At 40.8% G+C, this 11490-nt stretch overlaps 2 protein-coding genes across 2 annotated transcripts in view; one reads left to right on the top strand and one right to left on the bottom strand.

Moving 5' to 3' along the window:
* The window catches only part of LOC114066377 (scaffold attachment factor B1-like), an 18809-nt gene extending 12873 nt beyond the window's left edge, over positions 1-5936 (bottom strand). Inside the window, exons 1-7 of the mRNA XM_027901013.1 lie at positions 5606-5936; positions 5209-5296; positions 4238-4302; positions 3945-4151; positions 1621-1683; positions 993-1020; positions 5-88 (exon numbers count right to left, since the gene is read on the bottom strand). Coding sequence (XP_027756814.1) covers positions 5-88; positions 993-1020; positions 1621-1683; positions 3945-4151; positions 4238-4302; positions 5209-5296; positions 5606-5794 — 724 coding nt within the window. The 5' untranslated portion in view covers positions 5795-5936. The remainder of the gene's footprint in view (positions 1-4; positions 89-992; positions 1021-1620; positions 1684-3944; positions 4152-4237; positions 4303-5208; positions 5297-5605) is intronic.
* A 278-nt stretch (positions 5937-6214) lies between these two features.
* Positions 6215-11490, top strand: part of LOC114066357 (scaffold attachment factor B1-like) — a 16097-nt gene continuing 10821 nt past the window's right edge. Inside the window, exons 1-7 of the mRNA XM_027900975.1 lie at positions 6215-6513; positions 6872-6959; positions 7850-7914; positions 8003-8281; positions 9399-9461; positions 10264-10291; positions 11231-11490. Coding sequence (XP_027756776.1) covers positions 6319-6513; positions 6872-6959; positions 7850-7914; positions 8003-8281; positions 9399-9461; positions 10264-10291; positions 11231-11490 — 978 coding nt within the window. The 5' untranslated portion in view covers positions 6215-6318. The remainder of the gene's footprint in view (positions 6514-6871; positions 6960-7849; positions 7915-8002; positions 8282-9398; positions 9462-10263; positions 10292-11230) is intronic.

Genomic DNA, 11490 nt, shown 5'->3' with positions numbered 1-11490 from the left:
GCATGTGGCTGCTCCACTTCGGAAGTTTCTTCGTTAAGTACTTCAGATTTACAAGTTTCCCCCAAAATGTCGAGTATTTTCTCATTTTCTACGGATTTAACAGGAATAGAATGGCACAAGATTTAATCACCAGGGAAATACAGCAATCACAAATGTGGAACTGGCATGGCTGCCACACTAACACCAAGAGAACTTCTAAGCTACACAGAGATTGGAAAACCCTAGTGTACACAGTGTTAAAAGTACTACGCTAACTGCTTTCTGACAAACTACCAAATCAGCCCTCACACGATAACAGGGAAGAAAAATGCCCCCACAGATTTAACAAAAAACTTCTGGCTCATCCTCCACATTCTTCACGAAATCGTTCAGCTCTGTTTCTTCTCTAGTTAGCTTCCAGAGTCCCAGACGCTTAACTGAATGTATCAAGGCACTGAGAGTTCAATTTTTAAATTTCTGTGAAATTCTTTTAGCAGACAGTCCAACATGAGAACTGGGCATCTTCTGATGGTGCATGAGTGTGTTTGCAGTCCAGAAAGTGAAAAGTATCTGTATGAAATTTCCATGAAGAAACTCTTCTTTCTTCTGTATCCAGTAACTAATCTTTACATTTTAGTGCCCTAGAATATCTTTTTACTGCTTTCACTGCCCTCTACTTAAGTAATAGAGTTAAGGTGTATGCAATATCACAAGATCTGTTTACAAGTAGTATATTTAGTTTTTAAACTGTGATTAACTTCTCTAAATCCATTTATGTAGTTTAACAGGTTTTTAAACCATTTCATTTCACTGGAAATATTTCAGAGATGACAAGCATCACTTCACAGATCTGGGGATATGATTGGGTTTCCAATCTCTATGACCCTGCGTGATCTGGATTGTCCATCATAAAGACAATGAAAATTACGTTTTTTTGTTTGTTTTTTTTTAATAGTTAATGGTTTAAAAAGTATTAGTTGAAAAGACAGGAATATGTTTTTCTTTAACAGTACCTGGCTCCAAGTGTAGCTTCTCCATTTTCTGTTTGGGGAAAAAAAAACAATATAGAATGAGGATTTTATAAAACGTATTTTCTAAAAGAGAATAATAGAAACTCCCTGCCCAATCCCAAGATTGAAAACTACACAAATTCACCTACTACATCTAGCTCTTTTCTTCGCCATCCGCTGGAACTGAGTATTTTATATGAGTAATTTTACTGGCACATGAAAACTGAATCAAAATATCAGCCACAACTGCATTCTCGCAACTAACTTCGGATTTTAAAGAGACCAATAAAGTATCCTTATATACTACCGCACCGACTACAGAGAAAAAACAATCCCAGCTGGTATATTATACAATCAGCGGGGAAAAAGAAAAAATCAACAGTACAAGATAATTTTTTTTTTCCATGAAAGTGAAGGAAGTCTTGAGAGCTGACTGGAAAACAGGAAGAATCCACAGAGCATTCTCATTTCAGAGACTACGTGCTGAGCAAGATCATGTATGTTTTGGATTCTATTATAATTTCATATTATGGTCACATTTTCTTTTTTTAGTGTGAGAACACAGTGAATACTAATAATACAATATACTGATAATACAGCAATCTGAAACACAACTACATTTTCAATTTACCTTCATTTCAATTAAATCAGAAGAGGAGGCTTCTAAATTGGTTTCAATTTCATCATAATCTTCCTAAAAGAGTAAAAAAGAAATTATATAATTTCTTACGAAGAGTAACTTACAGAGAATACACCTGTATTTAATTTTCCCTATCAAGAAAACCAGAAATATTTTTAAGTATTTGACAGGTCTCAATTGCTACTTCAAATCTTGGCCAAGAATGAGCAGCAACATATAAACGTTCCTGATGACTAAATATCTTTCTCCTACTACCTTTCATTTTAGTTTCAACATGACATTGTCTATTTCAAGGTTACTCTTATTTAGAGGAGAAATTTATTTCACATTTCTGTGTTTACTGAATGTGTTTCTCCATTTTCCCACTTAACTTTAATTTCTAAATAAAAAAACAAGTTACAAATAAGGCTGACTTAGGTTTCTACTTTTACAAAAACAAAACATATCTCCCAAAATCTTCCTTCCTTCCTTCCTTAAGAGCTGATGGTAACATGCAACCAAAGCTCATTGGTTACGTGACTCACAACAACTTTAATCTATGGAACACCACAGAATTGTTTTTCAGGTTAACCGGATGCCGTTGGAATGACTGTGTTCCAAGGTGTCACATGAAAGGGGAGATTTTCCCAAACCCTTTGTGTTTGCTTGGTCTGTCAATGCCCTGGGAAAGCCAAGACCCCTGTGCCTGACCAGTCTGTCAGTGTCCCATTATGGGGACCCTTCATGGACAGTCTTGATCAGAGGGTGGAACGGAGACACTGTGGCCAGGCTCTGCTGAAATCCTTGCAAGAGAGGGAACTTGGTGGCAGGTGATCAACTGCAGAACAGTTGTCAACCAAGGGAGAAGAAAGATTTTTTGCTGTTGAACCAGCAACTGGGGCAAGATCACAAATGCACAACTCTGTCCCTAAGGTGACCTCAGATGTAATACTGACATTACCCATCTCCAACATATGACTACCTCCCACTGACCGTGATGTATGACTAGTCACCCAGGTTCCACCTAAATGCAGAAATAGTATAAAAGTAAGCTAAAAATGGGGAAAAGCTAGGGAAGACTCTATTGTAACAGGGTGGGACCTGTCTTCTCTCCCATAGGGATGTCTATTGGGTAAGGCCCTTATTGTGCCACTGAATGATTAACTCAAGCCAGTTTTGTTAGGAATTAGAGCTTGTTGGTATGTTACTTTTTCTTTGCAGCCAGATACTACCACTAGCAATCCACAAACCTTAACCTGTCACAATTTCCTATTATATTAACAGTCTTATTCCAGAAACTGTTAAGTGTGAGTCCTTCAAGGGCACTAACAGTTGCTGGCAGCAAGTACCATACTTGACTGGGAGGGGGTCTGTCTCACGCTATTGGCGTGTGATCCGGAACAGGTCTGTCGAACCACCCTCTGATCCAGACTGTCCAGTCAAGGGTCCCCCTGACAGGACACTCACAGACTGCTTGGGCACAAGGGTCTCAGCTGCCCTGGGGCACTGACAGGTCAATCAAACATAAAGGGTGTGAGAAAATCTCCCATTTCACATGACAGGAGGTAAATGATAAAAAGTTGAGACGGATATGCAAGTCTAAAATAATTAAGAAAAAGAACCCTAAGGAGGCAAGGAAGGATAGTATGTTCTGTGAGTGAACAGCCTAAAAGAAAAAAAAAACCCACAAGGATCCAAGAAGGATAATGTCTGAGCACCAAACGTAACATATGGATTACCCTGTTCATTCAATAGAAGGAGACTGTGCTATCTGTAAATGAGTTTGCAAGTTGCCCTCAAAATCAAGTCAAAAGCCTGGCAATGTCAGAACACGGCAATATATGAAGTTCTGCTTCTTCTTTTATTAATCTCTACGACAAAGCAGAATGACATAATTCCCTTAAACCTGAGCATTACTTCTGCAGAAAAGATTTCCAAATTGCCTGTGAGTTGAAAATGTATTTCTCTCCCTCTCCATATATTCAACTAACGAGATGGCTAGATATACGTATATATAAACTTCAAGACAAATAACATATAAACGGGAAGCGAACATGAAAACTAATATGGTACTTTCAGTTCCAGGCTCTTATCATGTTAAGTAAAGATGATGCTGCAAGGTAATGAAGACAAGGACCCATCTACTGGGAATATTTCAAGCCTCTGATCAGTCCAAGAATATTTACCACTTAAAAGAGTGTGACATAGGAGCTGTTAATGTCAAATAGAATTCAGAACACATTCATGTCCTATATTCCACTGGACTGAAATAACTTGTTCATGTGCCCCTATACTTATTAAGTATCTTCTGAAAAATTACAAAGATCTCTACTCACCTCGTTTTCTGTTAGCTGATCTGGAAGTTCTTTCATTTCTGTTTCAACATTGTCTTTATTATCAGACAGAGAATCGAGAATATTATCAGGACTATAATCTTCTCCGCAGTCCACAGCACTGCCGTTATCTATTTCAGCTTCATCTAATACACTAATGTCCATCATGTCAATATCCTGCAAGGTGTCCAGACTTGCTTCGATATCCTCCTACAGAAAGAAAAAGGGTAAATGTGTATTTATTGTGGGCTAAATGATGTGTATTCTTAGTAACTGCAATTATGATTTCAACTTACCTGCCCATCTCTAGAGTTTTCTTCTAGACCATTGTCTTCAATACCTTCTTCTTCTGGTTTTCTTCCTAAAAACAGTATCGCCGCAGTGAGACGTAGCAATAAATTTCGTAACATGCTTAATCAGTGGTGAATTATCTATCTAATACTGAGTTTGTTTCAACAAGAAATCATTAAGACACTGATTCAGAAATCTGGGTCTGTCTGGATATAACCAAGGTCAACTTGCCACTCAAAACAAGCTAACAGCATGAGCATGAACTATAAGTAGCCTAGCTACATTTCTCTATAGCTGCAGTCTCATTCCACTTCAATACCTAAAACACAACACTGTCTAGGAAGGTGCTCCATTTAAAAATAACACCTGAAGATCGTTAGGGGAAAAAACTTCTCTTAATTAAACTGATTTAGATTAGTGTTCACTTTTAAGATTCTGGATGCACACATCACTTTCACCAGCAAACTCATACTACTATTCAGACAACTGCTCTTTCTCTATTTTTAGGCCCTTTATCTTGAAAGAAGCGGCTTTAACAGCCCGTTTCTCTCCAGAACATATTTTTAAAGAACTGGCTGTGAGCAATTAAAATAAGCCATGTGTAACACGGCACACACAATATTCAATGTTTGGAAGCAAAGCATACTTAAATCACTGAGCTTTCCACAGGTGCTTGCTGCTTGCTGCAGCTGCTTGCTCCGTACCTGACCCAATCCTACACTCATGGTCACAAGTACAGAAACACCTGCAATTTACAGTTTCATCTATAGCTTTCAAGACTTGCCAACAAAGTACAGTTAAGGCATCATATTATCATTTAAACTTCTTATTGCTCACTAATGTAACAAAGTTTTACTGTTTTCCATAAGGTAAAAAGCACTTTTTTTGAAAATTAATGAAACAGAACATATCAACTTTGTATGCTAGGTTCTAGCTACATGCAAACAATGGAAATATAAGTGCCCAGACACCATACCTTTGCTAGTTCTTTTTGGCATTCTCTTGTTGGTCAGTTCTGAGGCCACAGGAATTTCATCAGGATCTCCTCCTTCATCCTCAATGGCCTATTGGAGACAGCAGTATGACATCTACTGTATTCTTCGCTGGTGTGCATTTGTACTGACTTTGGATGAGATAGTTAATTCTCTTCACAGTAGCTGGTATGAGGCTATATTTTGAATTTGTGCTGAGAATAGTGCTGATAAAATGGGGACAGACGTTCTAGTTATTCTGAGCCCCGCTCCCCTCAGGGTCGCCGGCGACCACGGGTTCGGCCCCGAGCGCGCACGCGCCAAGCGCGCCGCGGACAAAGGACCCGGATGGCACCTCCCGCCTGCTTCCCCCCTCCCCCCTTCCGCAGCCTCCCCGCTCACCTTCCTCAGCCGCTCCATGAGGACGCTCTTGTTGCCGCCGCTGTCCAGGTTACGGCGCTTGAGCTCGGCCCGCAGGTCGATGACTCGCAACTCGCTCAGCCGCCGCGTTTCGGGTTCCGAGCCGAAAGCCGCGGCCCCGCCAAGGGATGTGAAATCCCCCAGTCCGGCCGCTGATTGACTCTCCGCCATCAAGGCCTCTTCGATGTTTCGCCTCGAGTCCGAGCGCGCAGGAGAACAACCCAACCCCGCGACAAACCTTGCGTTTACAGCACAAAATGGTGCGAGCGAGACGCGCCGAGGGGAGGGGGCACAAACCGCGCAGTGCGCAGGCGCTGGGAGGAGGGAGGGGGCAGGGCCTGGAGGGAGAATTGAGTGAAGGCTCCCACGTAAACGCAAAACGGCGGCGCCCGCGTCAAGGACAGCTAGCGCCCACGGGGTCAGGGCGGTCTCGCCGCGCGTTCCCGCGGTGACGTATCGAAGCTCCAGCGCGCACGCGCCGTCATCACGGCCCTGGAGCGGAAGGAGCCGCGGAGCGCATGCGTCAGGGAGGGGGTAGGCTGCGCGCGCCCAGCGGCTCCTCCCGTTTCCGCCCCATTTGCTCGGTCCCCCCCCCCCCGCGCCTCGGTTTTCCACCATTTTGTGCTGCGGCTGCGACTTTTCCGCGTTGTTTTTATCCCGCCTCGCCCTGCGAGCGCGACTCGAAACGACGGCCTATGGCGGAGAGTCAGTCAGCGGCCGGGCAGGGAGAGTCTGCGTCCCTGTGTGGGTCCGGGTTCCCCGGTTCGGAGTCTGAAAACCGGCGACGGCCGCTGAGCGAGCTGCGCGTGATAGACCTGCGGGCCGAGCTCAAGCACCGCAATTTGGACAGCGGCGGCAACAAGAGCGTCCTCATGGAGCGGCTCAGGAGGGTGAGTTTTCCGCCTTTCACTCAGTTCTTGCATTTATACTTCTGTGCACTGTCTACTAGGCTTTTTGTGTGATATTTCGTTCTGATATTTTTGTGGCTTGCTTCTTGGTAGCCCGTACAGTATATCAGAATGTTTGGCATGTTAGCAGAATGCAGAATACCTTCACTGAACTGATGCTTACCGTCTCCTAGAAGCGAGGTGTCACTGCTGTGACATCCGAGTTGCTGATTCAAAGCACTAGATTCTTGTTTTGAAATTTTTCAACCTCTGATGTCCAGCTCCGAAACTCAGCAAAAATGCACAAATGAAATTTTCTATGTCTGTCTTCATATCTACCTTTGTCTTTTCCTTTTACTAGGCTATTGAGGAGGAAGGAGGGAATCCTGATGAAATTCCAGTGCTTTCAGAAAGCATCATGAAGAAAACTTCAAAAAGAAGCAGCAAAGGTACAGGGCAGTCAGAGAGAATCTCCACTCCATCTTCCTTGAGTTTTCAAGGAACTGTACTTGTGAAATGGAACCTTGCTAATCCTTTCTCTGTTTTTTTTTGTACTTGATTTTATTTTGGGCACTGTTACTAAATGTTCTGCAGTCCCAAAGCTGTAGCTAATGTTACTTGCCTGAGCCAGATTTGGGTAAAAATGGTTCTCTGGAAGAAATGAAGCAGAACTGAATGTTCTGTTCCTTGGTTCTGACCTTTAATCCCATACTTCTGATACTTTTCTTCACACTCGTGCTCAGGTTTCTAGGGATGGGTGTTACAGTTAGCGATCACTTATTCACAGAATAGAATGTAATTTAATAAGGCAGGAAATTATCTACTTGAAGGATCTTTTGGTTTGTTCTCAGTGTCCCCTGAAATTTGTAGCAGGAATTACTAAGTAACGCTAAAGCAGTGTCTCTTTTTATAAAATAGTCAATTTGGTTTCTCATGTGATGTGGCAAGTCCAGCCGGTGCACAGAGCAGTGCAGTAACACTCACAGGAAGAGGGATTTTTTTCATTGGTTTGTGTTGTGCTTTTTGTTAGGTTGCCTTTTCTTTTTTCTTCTAGTAAGTGTCTGTAAAGAAATGAAAGTTGAGATAATAAATTGCTGCAATCTCAGCTGAGCCAAATGTTCTGGGGAGTGCACAGTGATGCTTCTTGAATTCTTGCCAGACGTTGGGCTGTGTGTGTGTCAGTTACTGAACTGGAACTGATACGAATGCTCGGTTGTGGGAAATAAGGGTAAAGCAGATAACTAAATTGAATGGAATACCAACTCTGATGAAAAAGTAAGAGTTGAAGATTACATATATATTTACTCTCTTTTCATTCTAATGATCATAATGTCGTTAGGACGTAGACCAGAGGAAGAGGGAGTAGAAGACAACGGCCTGGAAGAGGACTCGGGAGATGGACAGGTATGTGATGCTGGGTTTGAAGCAAATTAATGACAGCATTGCTTTTAAATTGCAATGACTATTACATGTACTTTTTTTCTTTTTACAGGACGATATTGAAGCAAGTTTGGATAACTTGCAGGATATTGACATGATGGATATTAGTGTGTTAGATGAAGCTGAAATAGATAATGGCAATGTGGTAGATTGCGGAGAGGATTACAATGCTCGTAATATTCTTGACTCGCTGTCTGATAGTAAAGAAAATGCTGATGCAGAAGTGAGAGAATTTCCAGATCAGCCTGCACAGTATGCTGTAGGTAACTTGGAGGCATCCCCACAATTTTCAGAAATTAAAGAAGAATCAAGAGAAATACCAATAGTGATGGTATGCATCTCTTCTGTGTGTGGAATCAGATTTTTTTTCTAAAATTTATTTATTTCTGAATTAAATAGCACAATGGTAGCTACAGAATACTTGAAACGATTTGGGACTCTACTGGTTCTTATGGCCATTGCATTTTCTTTTACATACTTACGCAAATATGATTCTTTATTTTAAAATACTTAGATGTTGTTTGTACAAATGTGACTGTATGAATTAATAGCGGTCCAGAAGGCATTTGTATTTAATCACGCTTTGAACTCTGCTTCACTTTATGTTTACATTCCCATTTTCACATCTTTGTTTTAGAGAACATGTGAGGCATACAAATGCTGTAGCTTATTTTGTTCTCTTCAGTTGAACAGCAACATTCAGGGAACTATATTCTGTGTTATTTTTCTGTTAAGGTTGGGTCTTGAAGTTTCTCAGTTGTTGAAAGTATGTTGGCTTTTCATGTTTGTCTGGAATCAAGTGTGTTATCTCCTGAAATGTATAACACAGCATTTTAAGAAAGTTATTTCTGCCCCATCTAAGAGGGAGTATAGCTCTTTGTTGTGTGTGCACGTTGTGTCGTAAGTCTGGACTACAAGATTCTAAAGTTGTGTGGTTCCCCTGTCCTGATCTGAAAGTTGCGGAGATAAGCTTGACCCCCTATCCCCAAGCATATCCTTGTCCTACACGAGTCAAATTGAAATACGGGGAAACTAGGTTTTCTCAGTGACTAAATTGCTTGAGGCCAGACCGCCTCCCGTGGTCTGCTATTTACCGCAGAAAAAGGAAATAGTTATCAAGTCACATAGACTCTTTGACTCTATGTTGCTATAAACAACAGAGATACAAGTCAAAGAAAGTTTTCTGTTGGAATCCCCATACTTAAAAGATTTGTGTGAGCTGACCAACATAGTTAAGAGGTAATGAGAAAGCTTATCCAGTCAGTGGAGATCGGGAAGATTCATGATGGTCATTGCTCAGTTTTTACCTTTATCGGTTGTTTTGTGTGCTAGATATATTTGCTTAATACCAGTTGTCAGTGAAAATAAAATCTTCGGTTTCTCATTCAGGTTTCACTCACAATATTCTTTTATAGATAACAAAACGTCTTCCTTTTTTTTTTTTAAAGGTAGAGTTGGAAGATGTTGGAAACAGTTTAGATGCTTCTTCATCAGATTTAACCGTAATAAAGGTAAGTGGTAGCCAGTTTTTCTTTACCAAAAAAACCCCATACCATATAAAACTATATGTCGAAACAGTGTATGTACAGGAAGTACACAGTGGGTGCATTCTTATTCTGCGAAGAATAGGAACTAATGCCATTCTGATTTACTCATGTGCACAAAGATCTATATATCTCTTAGGATGTATTTATGTATATGTGATATCTGTAGCATACTGAGTTTGATGGTAGATTTGATTCCTTTTATCTGATGTATATACCAACTCAGTGCTTTACGTTAGGTTTGACTTCCATTAAAAGTGGAGGTATCTCATGTTGTCAAGAAAGCTGATATTGTCTATTCCTGAAATACTGACCTTGTTTCCAGATCACTCACGGTAGGTTAAGGACACTAGTAGGGTAAGGACATTGGCTCCAGGTGAACCTGGTGTTTCTATTGATCTTTTTTTCAGAAAGGAGACTTCACAAAGTATGTTGTAGAGAAGATAAACTTTTTTCTGTGCTGCTTATGTTTGTTGACTTATTTACTGATGTGATTGTGCACCATGAGTTCAACAGGTGTCTGAATTTGAGAAACGCTAAAGTTTTTACACACTTCCTAAAACTTTGAGGATATTAAAAACTCATGTTAAACCTTCTGAGAAATTAATTTAAAATTCAACATTTTCAAAGCTGAAATAGGTTAAATTATACTAACGCTTCCCTTAAGTTCTGCTGTATATTGGGTGGTTGAAAGTTGTCATGCAGAAAAATGGCTTGACTTCTTATGAAATAGTGATCTTTCTCCTTTTTAAAATCTTTTTCACTGCAGGAACTTGAAGAGTTACCTTTGGAGCCAGGTACTGTTTGGGGTTTTCTGTTTGGTTGGTATTTTTTGTTTTTCTTGGTATTTTTTAATGAGAAAAGAGTTTTGGGCATTTAAACAGTTTCATTCTTCATTTAGGCTTTTTGCGTCCCTATTTTTTTTTTTTTAATGTATTACTGTAGTGTTCATTTTTATGGTGGACAATCCAGGTCAATGCAGGGTCATAGAGATTGGAAACCTAGTCATATCACCAGATCTGTGAATAACCACCTTTTGAAAACATGTTTAATGTGATGGAATGATTCCATAGAACTGTTACTACGGAGTGGAGTTGAGGAGTGAGCCTTAAAGATGTAAAGGTTCTGAAAACAGATCTTGTGATATCACACTGTACAGCAGTTCTACAAACATGATACAGGAGTGCAGGTAGTACAGAGCTCTGGTACAGAACACACATGAGTAACGGGACTTAAGAAGAAGGAATACACTGTCATCACAGGAATTTACTACAGATCCTATTCGCTTTCTGGACTGCAAACACACTCGTGCACCATCAGAAGATGCCCAGTTCTCATGTTGGACTGTCTGCTAAAAGAATTTCACAGAAATTTGAAAATTGAACTCTCAGTGCCTTGATACATTCAGTTAAGCGTCTGGGACTCTGGAAGCTAACTCAAGAAGAAATAGAGCTGAAGGATTTCATGAAGAATGTGGAGGATGAGCCAGAAGTTTTTTGTTAAATCTGTGGGGGCATTTTTCTTCCCTGTTATCGTGTGAGGGCTGATTTGGTAGTTTGTCAGAAAGCAGTTAGCGTAGTACTTTTAACACTGTGTACACTAGGGTTTTCCAATCTCTGTGTAGCTTAGAAGTTCTCTTGGTGTTAGTGTGGCAGCCATGCCAGTTCCACATTTGTGATTGCTGTATTTCCCTGGTGATTAAATCTTGTGCCATTCTATTCCTGTTAAATCTGTAGAAAATGAGAAAATACTCGACATTTTGGGGGAAACTTGTAAATCTGAAGTACTTAACGAAGAAACTTCCGAAGTGGAGCGGCCACATGCACAGGAAGCAAGTATCGCGGTGCCAGGCAAGAGGCTGGCGGAGGAAGAGGACGCTCTTGCTGCCGCTCAGTTGGAGGAAGATGCTTTAGATTTGGACAGCAAATCAGCACAAGCTATGGCAAGGAAGGAAGCAAAGCGTTTAGTTGTAGCAAAAGGGGAGACATGTGAACAG

This window comes from Empidonax traillii, unplaced genomic scaffold (assembly GCF_003031625.1).
Source record: "Empidonax traillii isolate 1590-97213 ecotype Southwest subspecies unplaced genomic scaffold, ASM303162v1 scaffold761:size885847, whole genome shotgun sequence".
Lineage (NCBI taxonomy): Eukaryota > Metazoa > Chordata > Aves > Passeriformes > Tyrannidae > Empidonax > Empidonax traillii.
This window is presented reverse-complemented; position numbering and strand designations above follow the sequence as displayed.